The 24,237-nt window shown below is 45.9% G+C and overlaps 1 protein-coding gene across 4 annotated transcripts in view; it reads right to left on the reverse strand.

Annotated features, from left to right (window-relative positions):
* Nucleotides 1–22,831, reverse strand: part of Tmprss2 (transmembrane serine protease 2) — a 39,158-nt gene extending 16,327 nt beyond the window's left edge. Inside the window, exons 1-6 of one of the 4 annotated variants that reach the window (XM_076911139.1) lie at nt 22,665–22,831; nt 10,772–10,841; nt 10,320–10,387; nt 7,796–8,015; nt 2,637–2,723; nt 2,025–2,150 (exon numbers count right to left, since the gene is read on the reverse strand). In XM_076911139.1, the coding sequence (XP_076767254.1) occupies nt 2,025–2,150; nt 2,637–2,723; nt 7,796–8,015; nt 10,320–10,334 (448 nt within the window). In that variant the 5' untranslated portion in view covers nt 10,335–10,387; nt 10,772–10,841; nt 22,665–22,831. Of the gene's footprint in view, nt 1–2,024; nt 2,151–2,636; nt 2,724–7,795; nt 8,016–10,319; nt 10,388–10,771; nt 10,842–22,563 lie in introns of all 4 variants that reach the window. The other 3 variants (XM_076911137.1, XM_076911138.1, XM_076911140.1) reach the window with 3 other exon arrangements.
* Nucleotides 22,832–24,237: the final 1,406 nt, after the last annotated feature.

Here is a 24,237-nt window from a genome sequence, read left to right on the forward strand (position 1 = left end):
AACTAACAGCCGGGACCCATGCTCCTCCATGGGAATTTCTTTGAGCCAAGACCAATGCCACAGATTCTAATTCATACAGGACATGGAGGTGAGAATGCAGCAGAAAGCTGCCCCCACCCAAAGTCAGCGCTAAATAAATACAACCCACCTTGGACAACTAGGTCTGTGAGTTTTTACCCCAAATTCCAAGGATACTGGAGACCACTTGGGTGGAGACAGCAAAGCTTGGTAGATTTCTGAAGAGAATCAAACAGAAATACGAACTTCCCATTTTGGAGAATGGCTCCTGGGTTAGGACACATCTGAACTTAACAGGAAGTCAGAGAGGAACCATGGCTGGCCTCAGCCCCTGGGCACGAGCAGTGCTTGTGGAACGAGTTCCAAGAAAGTCAAAAAAGCCAGACAAGACAGCTGTTGCAGGCAGCAAGACAGAGGTTCACTGTCAACTGCAGAGCCAGGGAAACCCAGGGTCTGCATCACCTCATCACCCCTTCAACATGGAGCAGCCAGACAGCAGGCTTGGCCCATGGTGCCAGAATGTCAAATGGTTTAGCTTCAGATTCTGGAACATGACTAACACAGCTCTGCTCCAAGAAAGGTGTCTTTCTTGGGCTCAGCCTCTTGACTGTCCTTGAAGTTAGCTTCAAAAATTAACAGCACAAGGAAGACAAATGCATTCAAGAAGATTCAGTGGGTTAGAAAGCCTGTCATCAAGCTGAATTTGATCTCCCAGAATCCTTGTAGTGAAAGGAGAGACCCAATTCCCGAAAGCTGTCCTCCACCTCCACACATGCACCATGGCATCTCCGTTCCTGCCATATATATTTAATATAATTAAATATATATTTAATATATATAAATTTAATATATATAAATATATTTATATATATAAATTTATAAATATATATAAATTTAATATATATAAATTAATAAATAAATTTATTTTAATTTAAAAATACAAAATTAAAACTTCTTCAAAGGGATATTGCCTTGTGCCCATTAAAACAGAATAGCTATCATTAAAATTTTGAACATAGCTTGTGCTGGTGAGAGTGAGGAGAGAGGAGAGAGCCTCTGAAATCAGCAATGGGATTGTAATGTGTCTAACCAGTAATGAAAGACAATATGGAGGCTCCTTGAAACCACTAAAGCAGAATTTTATCACATGATCAAGCAATCCAACGTCTGGAAACAAGCCTAAGCATCCATCAGCTGGTGCATAGAAATGCAGTACATGTACACAACGGACTAGGATCCAGCTCTAGAAAGGATGTAGCCCTGTCACTTGTGACAATACAGACAAACTTGAAGAACTTTGCACTAGGGAAGTAAGTCAATTCAGAGAGGCAAGCACCACAAGGACGTGGGATCCAGAAGTCATATTCACTGAAGCTGAGATCAGAGAAGTGCTCACCAGAGTAGTGCTGTAAAGGAGTGGTTGGGGACAGCTTGTCAAAATACACAAAATATTAATTTCACAGGAAGAATGAATTCAAGCGATCTATAGTACAAGATGGTGATAAAAGTTAACCGCACACTGTCTATCCAAAGACAGACCACAAAAGCCCACCATAAGAGCACAGGGGATATATCTTAAGCAGCGTGACTGTCCCAGCCACGGGGATACATGAATAGAGACATCACACTATACCTGACAAATGTGACACAAGCTTAGCTTGTCACATTTATTAAGTAAATAATTTAAAGAAAAAAGCAAATATACTTGTTCAATGCTGTCACATTAGACATGACCTTAAAGGCACTCATTTTAAAACCAGCATAGTGCACCCTAACTTATTTTCAACAGCCTGCTTGTTTTAACTGTCATCCAATGGTAGTTGGGAACATGTGTGTTCGAGTTACTGAGTCCTTGTTGGTTTTGTTCCCCTCCCTATCACTCTGTGTGCTGCAGGGCCAAAAACACAATCCTGAACCTGTGTTCAGCACTGTGCCTGGCTGTCCCCAGCTGCCACTTTGTAGCAGAGATACAGAGCCCAGTGGTTCCTGAGCCAGGACCAACTCACCACACCGGTTCTCGTCCTCCCCGTCAGGACAATGTGATACCCCGTCACACCAGAGAGAAGAGCTGATGCATGTGCCTGAAGACCCACACTCCATCTCGGATGTAGAGCACTTGCTGTACCCTGACACTGGATTGGGAGAAAGGGAGGAAAACTCATCAGGCTGAGTATCCAAGGAACTGCAGAGCCCTTAGGGGTCTTGTCATTTGCTCTCAAGTCCAGGGAACAGGAGAAACCACCTCCTTATAAGGAAGAAACATGCCTTTGCCACGTGTAGTGGTTTGAATAAGCTTAGTTTATGGGAAATGACAACATTAGAAGGTGTGGCCTTGTTGAAATAGGTGTGGCCTTGTTGGAGGAAGTATACAGAAGCTCAGCAAGGTACAGCACGATTGGTACTTGAATGAGAGAACTAGTTTAGGATTCCCACAAGCCACCAGTTAGGGAAGCAAGAGTACAGTGTCAAACATGTGCATGGAGAAAAGGGAGGAAAGAGCAGGCAGCCTTGGCCTCAAGGGAAGTCAAATTGGGAGGATCAGGTGGCTCCTCCAGCCTGGGGAGAAGGGTCATAGTCACAGCCATGCACACCAGGGCAGCATCCAGCCCAAAACTTACAGAACTTCCAAAGCAAACCAGCAGCCACAGCAGCACCCACGAGGACAGTGCCCAGGGCGAGGGCAATACACAGTGATTTCTTAGACTCTGTGGAAGAGAGGGATGCTCAGATCAGTGCTGTAAGAAGATGGTCCTTCCACCATGCTTAGAGTCATTGAACTTGAAAATATCACGTGTCAGGCTGGGCATGATTGCACATGCCTGCCTGTAACTCCAGGAGGTGAGAACAGGGGCACGAGTTTAAGGCCAGCCTGGAATACAACAAAGAGGAGGAGGAGAAGCAGGAAGGGGAGGATCTCAGAAGTCCAAGTCCAAAGTACAATTGCTACACATAGCAACTTACTTAACCTGGGCACCTTTAAACTAGCTTAGAACTCTTGCATTACCTAAAGCTGGGAAAACCACCCAGTTTGAAGCCTATTGATAAGGTACTGGATTCTGCATGCTCCTCACTGAATACCACACTGAGCCTGAGAAACAGAATGATTTTATGAGTACACATTAACATTGGCATGCAGCCAAAAGTCCTAGTTTTGCTGCTGTACATGGGCCCATTTACGTACCACGTTAGGGCTAGAAAAGGCACCGATTTATTCATTTGTTTTTGTGAGGCTAAGGATCAAACCCAGAGTTTCACCCATGCTAGGTAAGTGTTCTAATACCGAGCTACAACCACCCTAAGAAACAGGATTGCCACACACATACTAGTTAGTTTGAATGTTAAGGGTACCACTCTGAGAGTCCTGACGCTTCTGTAGCATGAAAACATGCTTGGGGAATGGAAGCTGCAGCTCTAATTTGACATGAAATCCAGCAACGCTAAGCTCTTAAAACATCTGGGACACCTCAGGAAGGGTTTGAAAATGAACCAGTGTTCACATAACTCAAAGAGGAGAGCTGCCTGGTTTCAGCAACTGCAAGAATGGGTTATATAATATTGTCCCCCAAAACATCAGGGGGCTCCCAGGGGGCTCCAGGTAGGGCACCTATCCTTTCTATGGTGACTTTGGGTTTTTCCTCCTGGCCACTTTGTTCCCAGAAATTACGACTCTGAAACAAATTATTTATAAGTAAATGCTTAGGCAATAAGCTTTGTCTTGTTCCCTAACTAACTCATAACTCAATTACCCTATTGATTCTATCATATGTCTTCCACATGGTAAGTTACCTCTCCTTGGGTTTATACAACTGTCTCCTCCAGAATTAAGGGCAAATCTCCCCCATCTGACTATTTCCCAGAATCAATCAGTCTCTCTCTCTCTCTCTCTCTCTCTCTCTCTCTCTCTCTCTCTCTCTCTCTCCTTGCCAGATGTCCCACCTTCTAATTCCTCCTGCAGCTCATTGGTCATTGGTTTTTATTTACAGGTGATGCTTAAGAGACTCTTTCTACATCCATGGCTGCTAAAAGAACCTTGTGGATCTGACAGCCACTAGCCACTTACTGCTATTGACACTTTCAGTAATCACAGTTCAGTGGAATTAAACTAAAGTGTATAAATTGAAATACTGAGCTGCCAGAGGGATTGTGGGGGAGGTTTACAAGATAGTTTGGCAGATAAAGGCACTTAATGCCAAGCCTGATAACCTAAGTTTGGTCCCCAGAACCTACATGGTAGAAGGTCAGGGCTGAATCCAACAGACTACTCTGACCTCTGCACACTCTGTGGTACACAAATAAATAAATGTTTAAAATGAGCAAACAAACAAAAAACAAAGAAGGAACTCTTTGTTTGGAGATGAGGCTCAGTAGTTAAGAGCACTAGTTCTGGCAGAAGTCGCTTGGTGACTTACAACTGACTTTGGCTCCAGTTTCAAGGGATCTAGTGCTCTCTGCTGGCCTCTGTGGGCACTACATGCACTTGGTGCACATATGTATGTCCAGGCACTCATAAAAAAGGATAAAAATTCAGCTAAGAATAAGAATTATTTCCAACAGCTCACTGATATCTTACAGCCATACAAACAGGGGTAGCACTGCTGGACAGAGGTTTAAGCCAAAAGTAGCATCAAGGTTTAAAGAAAGAGCCAGATGGCAGAGAAGGGACCCTGGGGAGTCTGAAATTTGGCCTCTTAACAGTGAGGGGTTGGTCACTCCCAGCAACTCCCCCTCCAGGTGGATTCCCAGTCTTGCAGGGAGCAAGGGGAGGGGTTCCTGGAGCTTTCCTTGGAAGAAAGGCTGAGAGATAGAATACAGGGCAGGGGAAACAGTATTGCAATGGACAGTCCCAGGTTAGAAAGAGCCTTCAGGCCTGGGGACTCCAGCTGCAGTGCCACTATGCTTCCAGAAGTCAACAGGGCAGGCTCAGGTTAGGCTCTGGAGCCAAAAGACCCAAGCTGACCTGCTTAGGACTGAAAGACTTGCTTTCATCTGGTTACTACATCCTGCTAATGGTATAAAAAATGCCTGGGAATTTGTCCTCATCTCCATCAACAGGGACTGTGCTCCTATGGTAAAGTGGGCAACCTGTACTCTCAGCAGCCTCACAGGGGAGGCCTGGGTCTGAAAACCTCACAAGGCAGTGATTTTATCAAAACGCAGTGAGGGGTGACGGTGCCTTCAGGCACCAGGGTGGAGCCACCAAGAAACCCACAAGAGAAATTCCTTATGGTTCACCTGATGAACTACCAAGCACACTTTCCTCTTTGGACAACTTATCTGCATGCCATTGTATCTGAGATAAAATAACTTGCTTAAAGCTGCCTGTGTAGCTCAGTGGTAAACATTTGCCTAGCATGTTCAGGAACCTAGCTCAGTGGAAAAAAACAAACACTGAATCAGTAACTTGGCTGGTGAGTAAGTGAGATTAAATCAGGTGTCCTTCACCTCTTGTTGGGGCATGTGCAGAGTCACAATCTGGCTGGTTTTCTCAGGACCATGTGTACAGCAAGAAACCCCCATTTCACCTCTGAACAGGCATTTGTCACCAGCTACAGTCTGCACAACATAGACTTGGAAGGTTCAGTCTCGGGCCATTGTTCATTTATATCCATCTTTCTCAGCAGAGCCTGTTGACTCAGTCCTATGGCATCTCTGCATCACAGGACTGTTGACTTTGATCTTTAAAGGCTCTTGCAGGTGCATGCACTGCCACTCAAATGGGTAAGTTCCATGACAGTTGCTAAAGCAAACAGATAAACCCAAAGCAGAATGTCCTTACACTCCTGACTTCTAAACTAGTGCTACCAGCTTAATGTAGGACACAGGTTCAGAGATTAATATTATGTCCTAACAACAACAACTTGTTTCATTTTTCTTTTGTGTGTGTGTGTGTGTGTGTGTGTGTGTGTGTGTGTGTGTACACGCTCAGAGGCCAGGAGACAACATTGGATTCCTTCCAGCTGGAGTTGTAGAGGAACTCAGGTGCTGTGTGAGGACAGCTAGTGCTCTTTACTACTGAGTTACCCCAGTGACTTTAAAAACATTGTCAAAGTAAGTGCAAAAAAATAATAAAATAAAATCACTAAATTACTTTCCAGTTCATGGGACATGGACATCAGTCTGTACTTCTGGCAGGCTAATGGTGGGAAGCCCAAGACTTTAGTCTGAAAGGCTGACCAATCAGATGGTGATTTTATCAAAGCACAGCCGGAGGTTTTACAATGCAGGTTTACAGTGAAAATTACACCTCAGTGTGTATCCTTCCTATTTACAGGCAACTGACAGAAAACTAACATGTCCTGCTCCATATCTGTCACTTCCTGATTACTTCCTGGGAATGCAAATGTATTCAGTAGGGTACACTGGGACCCTTCTGCCTTCTGGGCTGACCACTAGAGGCAGGACAGTCTTTTTGGAGGTGCAACCTTACATGAGGCTCTGTGGCTTCTGACAACTAACAGTTCCTTACCCTGACTTTCTTCCAGCCAGCATGGTGAGTAAAGGTCAGGTCTTCTGCACCTCAGCTGGGCTAAAACAAAAGGGTTCATGGAGACAGGAAAGAGAGCAAGTGACTAGAGGTGGAGCAGAGCAAAGGACAGAAAAGCCACTCAGAAGTAGAGGGGGACAGCAGGAAAGCCAGGAATGTCCAAGTAAGACAGACAGATTCCTGAGACCCAAGGCCTATCACTTGATTGTTGATGAGGTGATGGGTGGCTCACAGGATTCACTTCCTTATCAACCTTGAACTATACATGAAACACACAGACAGGTGCTCATTTCATAAAGCAGAAAATATCTGCTAAAAAGCTGGTGTGGAGCTGGAGAGATATCCATCAGTTAGGATCATCTGTTACTCTTCCAGAGGATCCAAATTCAGTTCCCAGTATTTGTGTTGAGTTTTTACAACCACCGACAATACCTGGAACTCTAGCCCCAGAGGATTCCAACACCTTCTTCTGGCCTCCATAGGCACCAACACACATGTAACATACACATGTTCTCACACACACTTTTAAAAAATAAATATAAAAAATAGCTAATTAACAGAGCCACTGGTGTCCTTTACAAAAGAGAGACAACACTGGGAACATTCTAAATTAAGAGGTGGAGGAACATAGAGGTAAGGAATCTGGATAGTGAGAATAACCATTGAGTGAAAGGCCAAAGGAGAAGGGAAAGAGATTCAGCTCTCATATTCAACCTTCAGCACTGTTCTGGGGCTGCAAGGGGGTTAAGGGGTTATGGGGAAGACATGATACATCCAGGGCTAGGAGAGTATTTGTGCTATGGGAGGGGCAGCCTGGCTCCCCTAAAAAGTATGTGGGCAGGCCCTGGAAGGGGAGAAACCCCCCTTATAAGGAAGACCCTTCTTCTGCTAGGGCAAGTACTGTCAGATATGAGAGTGGCAACAGGTCTCTGACTAGTCACAGGAGGTATCTTAACCCTGAGCCTTCTGTATTCTGAGCACATCAATAACATGTAAGACAGTTCAGTCCCAACCTTGAGGGATTACTGTTGATTCAAGACAACACATCCATAAGCACAGATGCAAGAAGGGACTGAGAAACCATGCCCTAACAGTCCAGCTGAGCTGGGTAAGCATACAGTAGTGCTGCACCAAAGGCCATGGGGAGAGGAAGGTCCCTGCCAAAGAGAGGTAAGGCAGAGTGGAAGGCAGATAGGAAATATTGGCTATTGACAAGGTAGGAGAAATAAGAGACCACAAAAGAAGGCAGATCCAGAAACTGTGGTCCCTTGTGGTACAGTGCTAGAGTCTTACTTGAGGTGCACAGTGTTCCTGAGGACTTGGGCTGTGTGTGGATGGCAGGTGTTGAGGTTTGCGTTGTAACCCTTGGAGCATACTGGGGCACTGGAGATGGGTAGCACTGGGCAGGATACAAGTTGTAGCCATTGGGAGCCACAGGTGGCCTTGGGGGATAGATGTGCTCAGACTGATACCCATGGTTCTCATAGTAAGGTCCAATTCCTGGAGGTGACCCCTAAATGATGGGAAAGGAAATAAATCAGTTAAAGCTCTCATTCATCCTAAAAGTTTAGAAAGTTAGAATCATTCACAGAAGACAGGGAGAGAGCCAGCAGATTGCTAATTACTCTGGCATCACAGCAACTCACTTAAAATGACTAGACTCTGTTTCTGAATTAACTAGAATGCTCAACTATCTGTGTTTTACTGGCTTTGGTTTCCTGGTCCATTTGTTTCCATCATTTGTTCTTTGAAATAAAGAAAAGGTGACTAATAACTAAGATTCTGTAGAAAACAAAGGAAAAATACATACAAGTTTGGGGTCAAAAGTCACATACCTAGAGAAACCCATTCTCTAGTTCCTCCTCTAGGTCATCCCCTGAGCCTTGAGGTGTGAAAATTATAAGCCAGGCTGATGTCAAGGTTCAGAATAGCTCATCTCTGAGAACTCACCTCCTGAAGGGACCTCACATTCAGGTCCTGTGTGCAACCTTGGGTGTAGTAAATACACTTTTCAGCTGGGCTGAGAAACTGCTAGGAACCCATGATACAGGCTCCTGTGGCAATTCTCTTCCAGGGTCCTTTCTCTCATGCAGCTATAGTTGGCACTCTCTACCCGTTTGCTCTTACCAGGGTGGTGGTAGCTCAGAGTAAGCATCTCTACAGAGTGCATGCATTTGCATGCTGAGGGCACAGGTGCCCTTTCAGGGGAACTTGGGGGTCCAAAGTATGTGTTGTGTAAATGTGAAAAGGGCAGGATCCTCTGCTCGGGTATAAATCCTTCCACTTAGTCCATTCACATGACCTTCCCTAGGCTGCACTCCTAGTGCAGCCTAGCAGTCTGTCAGGACTTCACTCTCCCCACTCTCTCAGTGACTGGACCTCTCCTGGAGGCCACAGTTACCCTCATCTATATCTAATGGCTCTTACCCCAAACTTCTCTAGCTCCCTTTCTGCTTAGGCTTTCTCATGGGCCTCAGGCATGACAGAGAAATCATGTTCTGGATTCAGGTATCCTCGGTAGGGGCCACTAAATGTTCAGATTTTTTAAACTAATTTATTTATTGTGTGTATTGCACGTGTGTGTAAACAGAGATCAGGGGACAACCTGTGAGAATTGGTTGTCTCCTTCTACCCTGTGGGCCACAAAGACTGAATGCAGGTCATCTCTTACCTTATAGAGCTGTCTTGCTGGCTTAAAGGTTGAGAATTTTAATACAAACACTTCAAGGTTAATAATCTGTGCTTAATAACTCACTAGCACTCTCCTTCAAAGTCCAAAGATTATGACTTGAAGCTAGAGGGGTGGGACAGTGAAAGCTGTCCCCATCTTGACAGAGCATTCCAGATTCAGAAATCAGGTGAGTGTCTGTCCCAGAACCAAATCATCTAACCAAACCATCCTCTCTCCAGCAGGAAAGACCAAGAATCACCTAGCACTTTGTCCTGGATGAAGCTCTTAAAATTATAAAGGGATCTAGTAAAAAAAAAAAAAAAAAAGTAGCAGAGACTCATAAAATGGGAATAGGACACTGGCATATATTTTACAGAACCTGGAGAAATATTTCTATTAGCAAGTAAGTATTTATAAATGTGGAACTTGTATGGTGAACTGACCAGGCTTGAGGATGACAAAGACAATTGCTTTTATTGCCATAGGGAGTGGGCTCCCAGCAGGAATGGGCCACCCAATGCCTCATCCAGATGTGGTGGATCCCCAGTTACTGATAGGCAGACACTGACAGTTTTGTCACAGACTCTCTTCCCTAAATTTATGTTCTCTGCCCCTATCCTGCCTCTCCTGTATACACACCTGCTGCCCTTGAAGGAAGAAGGAAACACATACAGTATCAGCTTCTTCCCTGCATTGGTGGTTTCCCTCACTGTCTCAATCTTCCCAACATAACTAGTGGTTTGAGTAAGAATGTCCCCACAGGCTCATATATTTAAATGCTTAGTCACTAGGGAGTGGACCTTTGCTTTAAAAGCCCATGCTTCCTATAGGTCAAAATATAGAACTTTCAGCTACTGCTCCAGAAACTGTCTATGTACCACCGTAGTCCCTACCAAGATGACAGACTAAACCTCTGAAAGTGTAAGCAAGCCTCCAATTAAATGCTTTTACTTATAAGAGTTGCCTTAGTCACAGAGTCTGTTCACAGCAACAGAACAGTGACTAATACAAACATCTTGAAGAATGTCCAAAGGGTCACCTGCTCTTACACACTGCTCCCTAAAATCACTGATGGACACCTGTGGAAGATACCAGAGGGAAGAAAGAACAAGGAAAAGGTCAGAGACGTAAGAACTAACCACTTACTGAGTTCAATGCCATCCTGCCTGTGTCAGCAGCATGAGGAGGTCAGTATGTGGCTTCCTCCAGGTGACCTGAAGGGAAGAAGCACATGCAGTAATATTTAATGCAGTTTAGCTTTAGAAGACTCTGGGTGAAAGTTGCATTATACCACAGCAAGCAGCAGTTCTGCCCCTGGCCTTCAGCCTTCACTTCACCTATGTTTTCCCATGTTTCTTCATTCCTGGTGTGTTTATGCCACACAACCTAATGTCCTCCTCTGGGGTACAGAGAAACTCATGAGTGGGCCTGGGGTACAAGTTGAACTACTGTGGCCAGGAGAGTCTGCCTAACCTTGAAGAAATTTGGACAGGCAGAGAACCCTGCCTACAGAGAAGACCGCAGGGCTGAGACCCATGGGACTCCGAGCCCTTCCACACTTACACAGTTTAGTAATGGACCCTCCCAGTTACATTTACCAAAAGGAAGATTCATGGGAGAAAAATACACAAGACCCATCATCTTGCTCCATAGAGGGCAGCAGCAAGCCTGGAAGACAAATACTCAGGGTTACCTTCTGCCTGTGCCCTTTCCCCAAAGCATCCTTAGACAAATAACTGAATCAGCCTGAGATCTCACTTCCATCTCTGCAAAGCAGATAACACAGTTGACACACTTAGGATGAAGTTCATTGCAAATGTACATGGAAAGGAGTCTTCAGAGAGTAGACAGGAGAGAAGCAACTGACAGGGTCAGACCTGACCTCCTTACAGGTGTGTCTATGCAGACAACTGCATGGAACTGGTGGCCTACAATTGAATACTAGAGACAGGCTGCATTTGACTCTTCTATATAAGCCTCACAGGATTGCCTAAGCTTTAGTAAATAATGTGTCTTTACGACACATTGTTATGGTTCAAATGTGAAACAACACCCCAGCTAGTTTGGGGTGCTTGGGAAAGGCACAGAGCTTTTTGAACATAGATCTACAGGCTAGCTTTACTCCCTGGCTCTGCTTCTGGATAGAGATCCTGCTTCCTGATATACTAGGATGTCAGCAAGCTGCTTCATGCTCCCACTGCTGCAGACAAGAGCTGGTCCTGGGCCACATCTTCTGGGCCATGATGGATGCATTTCCTGAACAGTGATCCATGAAAAATCCTGCCTCAAGCTGTTCTATCGGTCATTCATCACAAGGAAGGAAAGGTGTGTGATGTAGACATCCACCCCCAATTTGTTCACCATTGCAAACTCTAACTGAAAATGATGCCAAACTACTTAGACCAACCCGACAACTTGTAGTTATGAAAAGAAGACCCTGGGTTGTAGGAAGCTGCTAGAAGGGTAAGGAAAAATCTTCGGGCTATAAGCTCTTGATCGCTTACTCCCCCCCCAAGATGGAGTTTGCTTGATCGGGTTTGAGTTCGAATCTTATTTGGTACTACATTTATTCGGCAAAAGGCTGTTTCATATTAATAATTTAAACAGGGGGAGATGTAGGAAGCTGCTGTTAGCTGCGCAGTTGCTAGGCAGATAGGCGTGCCTTAGCCACTGCCAATCCCGAGGCATATTGGGTGGTGAACGAACAGCCAACCAGAAGTGAATACGTCACTCTAGATGGTACTTAAGCCGGGCCCCTTCCTCAGCTCTCCCCTTCCGCGTCTCTCCACGTTCTCCACGTGGGTGATAAAGATTAAAAAGCCTCATTTACAGTAACTACCTGTTCCCTGCGTCTCGTGATTTCTCCGCGGACGCAAAAGCTCGAAGGGGGGCGCGCTAGACTGGGTCATTGCATATGTAGCCACGTGTGAAATGTCAGTAATGACCAGAGATGCCATCAGCATAAAGTCCTTACTTAAGTGACCAATCTTTCCCATCATTGTCCTCTACCCACAGCCTTATCAAGCTTCCGAACCTCTGTGCACTGTCTCATGACATCTAGTTTAATAAAGCCTTGATAAATCAGTTTACTAAGAATCTCAACTTTAAATACTTGAGTAGATTCTCAGCCCTCTACCATCCTCAAAAGATTCCTGGTGAGCCTGGCCTGCCTTCAGGAGAAACCCTGTCAAGTCAGGCTAGCCTTCCACCCATCTCATCTCTTACTGATTTTTTTATTCGCAGACATTCTGTTCCATGGCTGTAGGTTCCCATTCTCATTTGTTGCATTGAGAATCAAAGCTGTCTCTTCACCACTGGCTCCCTCCCTGGTCCATCCATCTGCTGCGATGCTCCTGAATCCATTAGTCCTTACCTTACCTTGCTTCAGTAGAGGCTGTTGTATTTTTTTTTCATTGATATCCTCTCTATAAGGGCTTTGCTTCACTCCTCCATGCTAGACTTGAAATGATCCAAGATTATTCTAAGAAACCATTTTGGGGTGGCATCTATTCACCAGATGTTGTGCCCAGGAGGGCTGGAAGAAGTTCAGAAGCAAGGATAAGCCCTCTTCATCTATAAGAACCAGATACTCGAGTGCTGGGGAGATGATCAGTGGGCAAAGTGTTTGCTAAGCAAACATGGCAACCTGAGTTTGGATCCCAGATCCCCTTACAAATTTAAACATGGAAGTGCTCACCTGTAATCCTAGCACTAGAGAGGCAGATCAAGCAGGATCCCTAACACATGAATGGATACTCTTCCCCATTCAGTAAACTCCTGGCTCAGTAAAATACCCTATCTCAAAATTAGACTGGAAATTAGGTGGAAAGAGACTGAGGAAGACACCTAGCATCCACCTCTGGGTCTCCATACATATACACATGTGTATGGACACCTACACACACATGAATACATACACATGCATACACTATACTACACATGCACATACAAGCCTAATACTTAGGTACACAGAAAGCAGTAGGCAGTACTACATAGCTAGAAGCCAGGACACACTAGGCTTTAGGTGAGACTTGGATCCCAAGTAGATTCAATCTCTCACTAGCTGTGACCTGAAAAAGGTCCTATGCCTCAGTCTCTATCAAGACAGAAAAGAGATGCAGCCTTTTATACTACTCTCAGGAGCATTGAGTAATGTTAGCAATAACATGATTGGTGTTGGTACACAGTGCTACCTTAGTAAGAGTTAAATAAAACTAATTTTACCTGGGGACATATCTTGGTGATACAGTACTTGACATTCACACAGGAGACCATGGGTATGATTTCCAACACACCAAAGAAGCAACTCTAAAGGCTTCTAGTGTCTCCTTCAACACTTGCAGATTGGTATTGGTAAATTCTTCCAAGCTAATGAGAAGTTCAGCTGCCCTCAAAGCTCAGTGTCTCTGAAGGGAGCAGCAGAGGCCACCGGATTCATCTCCTAAGCAAAGCTAGTACTTGGATCATTAAACACAAGAAGCCCCCCAAACCAACAACCTGCAATGAAGAAAGACAATTACAGCTTTGAACATTGAACACGACCACAGTAAAAATGCATCAAGTCTTTCATTTCTTCTGTTGTAGACCTTTCTGGGCATGAGAATGAAACTGAGTACCATACAGTGAGAAGAATCGCTATTTAAAATATATAGGAAACACCTAAACCTCTTAAAATGATGCAATTGCCACCACTTTTCAAATAAGAGACTCTAAGCGTGGACATCTACCTGGTGCCTGACTTCCTCCCATAAGCAGGGCCAGCCAGGCCCTGCCCAGTGTCCTTCCAGAAGAGCCCAGCTGCACTGGCTCTCACTCCTAAAAGTTCTTTCTGGCTTGTTGATCTAGCTCACCAATTTCAGTCTTGGTTAACATTTCAGGAAATGAAAAACGGATCCACTGGCAGGCAGCCTTCCCAGTTTGGAAGCCCTCTGAAAGGAGCAATGAATGAGTGCTTGAAATTCATGCAAGTAGGGAGCCAGGAGCATGGCCGTGAATTGTCAAGGGAAAGCCATCAGAAGCAGAAGCCAGCAGAGACTCCTAATCTTGTCTAGGGATCCCATGACCCACAAAACATAGAAGCCAGAAATAAAAGGAGGGCCCAACTCAGCTACCGTGAACTTGGGAAAGAAGGAGAGGGAAGCCTAAACTTTCAGAAAGAAAGAAAGAAAGAGAGAAAGAGAAAGAGAGAGAGAGAGAGAGAGAGAGAGAGAGAGAGAGAGAGAGAGAAAGAGAGAGAGAAAGAGAGAGAGAGAAAGAGAGAGAAAGAGAGAGAGAGCAAGCGAGCGAGAGAGAGAGAGAAGGAGGAGGGGGGGCGAAGGAAGGAAGGAAGGAAGGAAGGAAGGAAGGAAGGAAGGAAGGAAGGAAAAGAAAAGAAAGAAGAGATGCCCACACTGGGTATGATTGGAAAAGGTGTCAAAAAGAGCCAGGGAGTCACATTCAATCTTGGTCATCTTCTAAATGGGGATTTTCATGGTTACATGTGGCTCTGACTCCTACATGTTGACTTCTGAAAGGAGCAAGACATAACCAGATAAAAGAGCTACCCTGTCATTTAAAGAAACCTGATGCTTGCCTTTGACTCTGAAAAACTAGACATAAGGAAGTATGGGTAACTGTCCTTTAAAGGTTAAGAAAGCAAATGAGGACAAGCTTTCTAAGGGCTCCTGGATGGCAGCCTCATCCACTCCATCTCAAAGGAACACAGCACCCTGGTGCTGTCTAGTATGAGCTCATGAATCACCTGTTCAGTTGTCACACAACGGGACAACACTGCGGAGTCCAGTCCCACCCCATGATATAAAAAAAAAAAAACTCTTTCCCAAACAAAAACTGCCTTGTAGTCCTTTCCTCTGAAAATGATGACATTTTTATTGATACTTTCATTCAAGAGCGTGGGATAACCCCAATTACTGAAGTCCACCGATGTCATCACACACCTTGTCCCATGTGCTGGCTCCTTCATGAGGCCCCCAGAGTGCCAGGTACTGTTCAAGATGCTAGAAGTGGGAGGGGACCCCAGAATCTTTCTTCTACCTCTGCCATCACACTGCCACCATCAAGAGACACTGTGCAGCCAATAAACACACAGAAGAGAACCATGGCTTAAGTCACATTATAAGATATTCTCTCTTCTAAGGGGCACAGTGTACTGTTAGGAGAAAGCTAGTCACTAGTAGTATAGGGTAGAGGTGCAAAGCATTCTGCATAGACAAGTACTGGACATGGGGATACTGCTCTGTCAGGGAAGAAGATATTTAAAGAGAGACACTTGTACTATCAGACTATCAAAACAATGGACCTGGAAGAACTAAGAGCTCCTCGGGGGCAGGCATAGTGGTACATGACTGTATTAGTTAGGGTTCTCTAATCACAGAATTTATGGAATATCTCTATATATTAACGGAAATTATTGGAATGATTTACAGTCTACAGTACAACTAACCCAACAATGGGCGGCTGTAAAAGGGGAGCCCAAGAGTCTAGAAGCTGCTCAGTCATATGAGGCTAGTCTAGTCTTTGCTCAGTCACACAAGGCTAGGTGTTTCAGCTGGTCTTCTGTATAAGCTAGAGTCCTGAAGAAGTAGGTTCTAACAAATCTGATGGCCAGTAAGTGCAAGCAGGCAAAAGAAGAATGAAACTTTCCATTTTTCCATTGCCCTTATGTAGGCCTCCAGCAGAAGGTACGGCCCAGGTTAAAGGTGTTTACCACCATGCCTGGATTTGGAACTTGCTCTGTTCCAGGCTGGCCTTGAAGTCAGAGATCTGCTTGACTCTGTCTCCCGAGATTAAAGGCATGTACCAGGCCTAAGGTTTTCATGACCACTATGTCTCAAGATCTGGATCAAAAGCATGTGTCATCCCATGTCAAGATACAGGTCAGAAGCCTGTGTTTTCCAGCCTCAGGATCTGGATCACGGGTGTGCCCTCCATTTCTGCATCATAGTTCATTCCAGATGTAGTCAAGTTAACAACCAGGAATAGCCAACACAATGACTTTAGTCCTGGCACTCAGGAGGCAGAGGCAGGCAGATCTCTGAGTTCAAAACCAGCCTGTTCTACAAAGTGAGTTCCAGCACAGCCAGGGCTACATGGGAAAAAAAAACCTGTCTCCAAAAACCAAAAACAAACAACAATCAAAAAAACAAAACAAAACAAAAAAGTACCTCATAAATCCTAGTGTAGAGTAGAAAAATGCTGAAGCCTGATGCCAGCCAGAAGAACTTGCTTCCCAGGAAAAGATTTCACACAGGTATGACAGCTTATACAGTCATAGTAAGAAAGACTGGAGCTGAGACCATGATGGCTCAGTATGTGACCTTGATCAGGACTGCTTAGATATCCACATTTCTTGTCCTCTATTCAGGCATGGATCTCATGTAAGGACTTCTCATGTAAGAAGGACTTAGGGGTCACTGGACCCCTAAATGTTCCTCATCCCGGTGTGGCCACACTGAATAAATCTCATTCTGCTCCTTGTTATGACTTGTTTCTTTAGCTGTATATTGGAGATGAGTGGCTGGGCCTGGCTTGTTGGTAGTGCCAGCTCCCAAAAACTAGGGGGAGAGAAAGAAAATGAAACAAAACACCTCAGAAAAGGCAGGCCCTTGTCATCTGCATTTCTTTTTCTGTGAATGCCTTGTTGTCCCAAAGGAGATTACAAGCTTTTTTGAGTGAAAATTAAGTCTGTTTGTTTTGGTTTTTGTACCATACCAAAAATAAAAATCAATCAATCTTTCTCCCTCTCTCTCTCCCTCTCCCTCTGTGTCTGTCTGTCTGTGAGTCTGCGTGTATGTATGTCTGTGTGTGTCTGTGTGTGTCTGTTGTCTGTGTGTAAACTTGATACAAGGTAGGGGCATCTGGGAAGAGGGAACCTCAGGTGAGAAAATGCCTCCATCAGAATCAGACTGTCCTATATACAAGTCCATGGGGCAATTTTCTTGACTGGCAGTTGAAGGATGCAGCCCACCATGGGCAATGCCACCCTGGAAAAGTGATCAAAGTAGGTTGAACAATCATGTAGAACAAGCCACAAAACAAAGTTCCTTGATGGTCTCTGCTTCATCCTGACTCCATGTTTCTGCCCTAAATTCCCTGGATGAGGGGCCATAAACTATAAGCTTAAATAAACCCTTTTATCCTGGAGTCATTTTGGCCCTGGTATTTTTTATTTGTTTAATCACAGCAATAGAGAAGCAAACTAGGAAGAAACACACACACAAAGACACATGTGCACACACACGTACACAAACACAGATACATATGCACATATTAAACACATACACACATAGATACACAAATGCACATACAGACACAGAGACAATGCACACATTCACACACATATGCAGAGGCACATACTAAGACACACATGCAGAAACATATGCATACAGATACACATAAACGTGTACACAGAGACATACATACACACACTTGATACAGACAGACCAGAGACATATACAAACATACAGACATACACACAGAGATTTGCATACAGTCATAAATACATATACTTGCACAAAGACACATAGAGACACATGCATACAGGCACACAGATGCACATACATATGCACACAATTTTTTTTTTTTTTTTAGTTTTAGTTCCAGAGCCTACATGAATAAGATAAAATTGAACAGCCAAGAATGGGAAGCTCACACTAAGACATTACCAGCTTCACAAGTCGGATACAGTGGGTGTCAACGAAAAGTTCAGTTGCCTAGAGCTAACACTGATACAGGCAGAAAGGCCCCAGGTCATGGCAGGCAAATTCTAGCACACGTTCCTGCTCCTGGCTCAGGTTAAAGGCCTTACTCAGGTGGATCTGTTTAATGAGATTAATGATTAATAAATGAGGTGTTATAAAGATTGAGTGAAAGTATGTTTTCCAGCTCTGAGCTCAATATGACAGAAACAAGCTTTGCCTTCCAGTATTTATGCTATTGCTATGTGGAGAAGGGACCTGATTCAGGCCATGTAAACCTAGAGGCTGGCTTCAGGATTCAAGATCGGAATCAGTCAGAAGGCAGACTTTGACTGAGAGCAGGAAAACCAAGTTTTAAAGTTTAAACCAATTCAAAAGTTTGCCTGAGTATGGGAGCTAGTGGAAAGTGCAAAATCCTCATTCATTTATGGTCTAGCACATTCTAGACCATAAATGACTAAGCACTTGCTACGAGGCCCGATATGGTGAAAAGTCACTGCCACACATCATAATGTAGTGAACTTGAACACCTCTTGGAGTTCTGTATAGAATGACCTCCAAATTTATGGTCTCTAGAAATCCGTTTCCTGTGTCTGGATGTCAGATCATTCTGACCCTGTATGAGTTCAGATAAGAGCTCAGAGCTACCTGCTTGGATGCCCCATGGAAACCAAACTAAATAAACTAAAAGGAAATTGACTCTTTGTATTGTACCTTAAGCAAACAAACAATAACAAAGCCAGACTTGTTTCATCTGCCGATTCAACTAACTTGAAAATACTACAGTGTCAACCTCACTCTTCAGTCAGCATTGAGGCTAAGCCTTCTGCCTATCCATTGTCCTTGTGTGAATTTCCACAGCCACTAGGTGCTTTGTTATCGTTCCCTGCCTCTTGAGCCCATGCCCCCATGCCTGATGGCTCACCTGTGTACACAGCCGGGCAGGCAGACCTCCTCCCTTCCCCCACTGCCTCCACTGCTACAGTCTCTGGGCTCTTCAAAGTCTACCCTGTGCACAGTGTACGTCACTGACAAAATACATACCCTCCAGTATCCCGCATGGATTCTCCTTCCAAGAGCTGCCATTGCCCAAGATGCCCCTATGCATTCCTATTTCTTTCTCCTGCTAACCACCTGCTGAGAGAAGCAGCCCTAGGTCCAGCTCGACTCCCTTCCAGAATCCCAAGTCTACTCCAGGGACCATCCTTTAGAATTGCCACTCTGATCAGATAAAACATAACTGACCATGTTCCTCCCCAAGAACCCACAGGCAGGTTTAAACCAAAGTTTCCCCTGGAATGAGGTACACATGAACCACCATCTTTCATTACCAGATCCACTATACCTGGGGACTCCACATAAAGGCTTCCCAGTCAGCCTTTATAGGTCTCAGCTCTTATGATCATGATACTTCTGAATTCCTGAATTCTTAAAGGTCCCCTGGGGGCAGCTTGGGAGGCCCCTGGGGAGTATTCCAGAAAGTAAGGAGGAGCTTGAACAAACTCAGCAATTTCAACCAGAGAGGATAGAGGTTTTCCCATTGAAAAGCCTCTGACAAGTTGTGTGGCTCCCTGGGAGCTCTCCTGCCCATCCCTAGATGTCTCCTTTGCCAACAGGGCCACCAACAGGGCCAGTTTCCAGTCTTTCAGGAACCCAAACTGATCAGCCACTTGACTGACCAGCCACCTTTCCTTTTTTCCTTAATACCCACCCAGTGCTTGGGATGAACAGGAGTTCCCAGACACAGAACTTTCTGCAGACCTTACAAAACCTCCTGGTTTCCACTTTCAGGGCTTGAAGAGTACTTGGGACCAGGGCAATGACCTCAGATTAAGGAAGGCCCCCTCCCCCAAGACTTTATAGGCTCCCTTAATACTTAAATGTGAAGAGTGATATAGTCAACTAGACTTTTGGTTTCCATTTCTTGGTAACTCCTGGTCCCAGGCTAGGCTAATCACGGGGAGCAGTCTCTGTAATATCACACCTCACATATTCATGCTTTATCACCTGCAGGATAGTCGCACAAGTGTCTGTCAGTCAGTGACCCTGTAACCCAGAGAGGCAGCCTTCTGGCTCATTAAGTAATCCCAGGTCCTGGCCACTGTGGTGCTGCAAACAGGGGTAGGCCTATGAGACTAGGCAGTATAGCAGCCTGGCCCTAGAGCACCTGTGGTATCTAGATTCCCTAGACTTCATTCTCAGTTTTCATCTCCTCTTCTTTTGACATGCTGCCACACTGTGACCTCAGGACTATGGGGAGAAAAAAGAATTGAGACTGTGTGGCCCTAGGTTCAGCTATAGTCAACAAAGCCTCTTTTACACATCTCTACTTGAAAGTCCAATGCTTATAGCACTGACCTACTAAGGCAGCTGCCCTGTGCTCTGCCCTGATTCTGCCCCTTTCTCCCATAGAGGCACCAGAAAAGCTACTGAGAGGTCCAAAAACCTTGGGAATAAAAATTTCAATTTCTTGGGAAGCATGCTGGGCTCCTCAGAAGGAGCCACTGACAACAGGTCTTTAGTTAATGACAGCCTTGATTTAGGGAGAATAAGTCTGGAGTTGAATCAGCTCTTGGGACACCTGGTTAGAGGAGATAACAAGGCCAGAACTAAGCTGGTTTCCAAAATCCTTCAAGCCCCCACCAAATATAGAGAAACTTAGCAACCAATCAAAATTGTACTAATGACACTGCTTTGCCCCTACCAATCAGAGGTGACCTAACCCTTCTGGAAATTTCCTCTAGTCCTGCATAAAAAGGGGCCTGTGAGCCCTTTTTGATGAATGGTTGACCCCTCCCACACCCACCCCGCATGCTGGTAATTTCTGTAGAGTACATGCTCTTTGCTTTTGTATACTATTTGAGTCTGGGGTCTTCCTTCAGTGACTCTTGGACCCTAACACTGCCTAACCTTTGTATCAGCCTCTCTTTAGCTGAGGTAAACAGATTACAAAGAATGTGTCCAGCTAGAAGAAATGAAGAGTGTGTAACTATTCTGCAGTATGGTCAAACTTCCTCCTCCAATGACTACCATGCCACAGGCAAGGCTCTCTGCACTTGACTCCAAGACCTTGTTGCTGAAAAGCTGACTTTAAAGGTGTGCGTGTGTAAGACCAAACCTGGGTATGAGCTGAGAACATGTGTCAGAGATGCCTAAAAAGACCAAAGGCTAAGATATGAGTCCAGCCACAAGAGCACCTCTCAATTCTCGAGCTTAGTCTCATGCTTTGGTGACACTCTTCAGTTTCTTTCCTCTTTCTTCCTTCTCTCTTTACACAGGGTCTCACTAGGTAGCCTTGACGGCCTTGAACTCACAGACTGCCAGATGTGTCTGCTTCTGCCTCCCAAATTCTGGAATTAAAGATAAATCTCACCACACCTGGCTTTTGAGTTTTCATTCTACCATCATATGACCAGTCAGGTCACTTGAGAAGGATCCCAAGCACCTCATCAGTAGAGGCAGGTAAAGGTGGGGAGTGGGCCACCTTATCTAGCTGGAATCTTTCAGTTCCTTTGTCCTCTAGCCTTCCTACCAGGAAGGAAGCCAGCCTTACCCTCACCAGCAGAAGAACCTCTCCCCTCCTCCCAAACCAGGTAAACAACTCCCACCTCACTTTGGATTTTACACCTTGTAAGTGGCCTGACCTTTGGAACTTTCCACAATGGCTGGCTCCTGCCAGTTGTGAAGGAGCCAGCACTAGATGGTTTATCTTAGCTCTAGGATTAAGGTAAGCATTTGCATGAAAGGTCTGCAAGCCCAACCCTTTCGGGGGACCCCTGTTTCCTAGGTACATTTAGGGCTTTCTCCTCCCTTAAACAAGCTGCTAGAGGCCTTTACATGCTCTAGACTGAAGTAGGGGCCATTGTGAAGGTGCCTGGGCTCCCTCCCAGCAAGCAAAAGCCCAGCCACAAGCCACCCACAGCCTCTGGGGGCATGGACACATAAAACTTTCGGGCCATGGGACAGTTAATTTCTTCAACTGGGCTTGCAGGTTCTCTCACACCGTGTCCACTGCCTACCTTCTGTTGGGTCACCCTGCCACCATCCCAAGTCCCACCCAATGAGATGCCCAGGTGGTCAGCCTTTTTTCCAGTAGACAGTTTGCCCTTGGCAGCCCGGCCTGCTGTCCCAGAGCCAGCTCCTCCAAAGCCGGTTCCAGTGAATGCTCAAAGCCAAGGCAATCTGACCCGCACCGTCGCACCGGGTCACAGCACGGGACCGCTGGAGCACTCCCTTCCCACAGGTGGCTGACAATTCTAGTCTTGCCAAGATCCCCAGGGCCCAGCAGCGCCGCCTGTATCGGTCCTTGGCATCTCAGCCAGTTTTCAGTTTCTCTCCACCTCAGTAGGGACCAAGGAGCGGAAGGAGTTCAGGTAACCAGCCCGACTGCCGAGATTTTCCCGAAACAAAGAGAACTGTGGACGAACCTCTGGCTCTGTGCTCTAGAAAAGGATATCAGCACGTGACGCGAGCCAAAGGACCCTTACCTCTAGGGACTCTCTTCTCCTAGCCATTAGTCAAGGACCGGCAAGGCCACATGCCGAGCCGCGAATTTACGGAGTGGACCTGGGATCTCTGCCGCGCGTCACGGGATTGGGGTCGTCGGGGCCCCTTCCCAGTCCCCAGGACGTACACTGGGGGCGCTCAGTCCCGAGACGGTCGCACCCGGAGCGCCCTAGCCTCGCCTAACTCACCTGTACCCTAGACGCCCAGGCCCGGCACCGCCGGATGGACCCGGGTCACCCCTACTTCTTGTCTGTGCCGGGACTCGGAGCTTGTCCGGAGCACTGCTCACCTGCTGCGCTCTCCGCCCCTCTCCTCCTCTGTCCGAGCTCTTGGTTTCCTCGTCTGCTCCACGTATACGACCTACTCCAGCTCTCGCTTAAATCTCCGGAGGCGGCGTCCCAGGAGCCAAGGTGACACCCCTAAAGGCAGGTGCCCGGTCACCTCCGCCAGGAGGAGGGAACGGCCGGGAAAGGCTGTCCGCAGGGGAGAAGGAGGAGGAGTTTCCCCGAGGGAAGCCCAGGGAGCGCTCCTCCCCTAGCGCCGAGAGACCAGACTGGACTTAAGGCATTCCCCCTAGCAGCGACCCGCCTCCGGAGCAGCGGACCTTTGAGGCCCAGACCCATGCAGTCTTTGGACTGCACTATGAGTGAGGGAGGAAGCCCCAAGGGAACGCTAACCAGGTCCCTTGAAAGTCCGCGAGCTGATACATTCCCAGCCCCGACAGGCTCTGGGCTGAGGACACCAAGAGGGCCCCAGTTGGGCACATCTCTTAAGTGTAGATGTTTCAGCTTCCGGTCTTAAGGACCCTTGCCAATGAGCCCAGGCTTTACTACTGAAGAAAATCCCTTGGGTCAGAAGTCTCCCAGCCTCCAGCTGCCAAAAACTGAGATGTTACTTGTACCCAGGGTGGGGCAGAGGTGGGGCTGGCAGAGAAGCTCTCTGCATTTTTCTGCTACTTGACAGATTCCAGAGGCATCCTGCCAAACTAAGTCTCTAAAAGACCAGAGTAGTCGTCCCAAGCCAGCGAGCATCCAGCTGGTGATTTTTCGATTAAAGCTGCCCCTTTTTTGTCTGGGGCAGCTGCAGCTACAAAAGCAAAACAACAAAACTACAAGAAAAAAAAAGTCCTCTTTGTAAAGGTGTCTGCACCAGGAATAGAACTGCTCAGTGGGAGAAGTTCTCTCCCCGGGCTTTTCCCTCTAGCCCCTCCCAGTTTGCTTCCATGGACCCCCCATAGTTTACCTTCACGACCCACAGAAGTAAATCTCTATTTTCTCTGTATCAACTGGTGGAGTGATAAGCCTAGGTTCTTGCACAATCTCACAGCCTCAGATCGATTTTTGTATTTTGAGACAAAGTCTTAATGTGTAGCCCTGGCTATCCTGGAATTTGCTCTGAAGACCAGACTGGTCTACCTCTGCCAACCACGTGCTGGGGTCAAAGGTGTTCGGAGCAAGAAGGGCATTAGAAGCTGAGAATTTTGTGGAGTTTTGCAGGACCTCCCTCCATGCCCACGTGAATTAAAATGATTTTTCTTTTGGAGATCTGTTGTGTCATTTTAAAGAATAGATTGATCACTCATGTCAAGGGCATTTTCCCACTTAGTAACAGGCACTCAGGAAGTATTGTTGGCCTAAAACCCTTGTTACATCCACACTACACACAAGTCAACACAAATCCTTAACTCAAAATAGAGGCAGAAGATTAGGAACGTGCTAGTGCAGCATGGCTGCTAGTCCTGTGAGCCTTTCCTGGCTTCCCTGAGACTCTTTTTCCCTTCCACTCTTCCGTGGTCCTTTCTGGAAAGGTGCTTAACACGCATGTTTGTAAGGTTATATCTGGAAGAGATCAGCCCTACACCT

The sequence above is a fragment of the Arvicanthis niloticus genome, chromosome 12, assembly GCF_011762505.2.
Source record: "Arvicanthis niloticus isolate mArvNil1 chromosome 12, mArvNil1.pat.X, whole genome shotgun sequence".
NCBI classification, from domain to species: Eukaryota; Metazoa; Chordata; class Mammalia; order Rodentia; family Muridae; genus Arvicanthis; species Arvicanthis niloticus.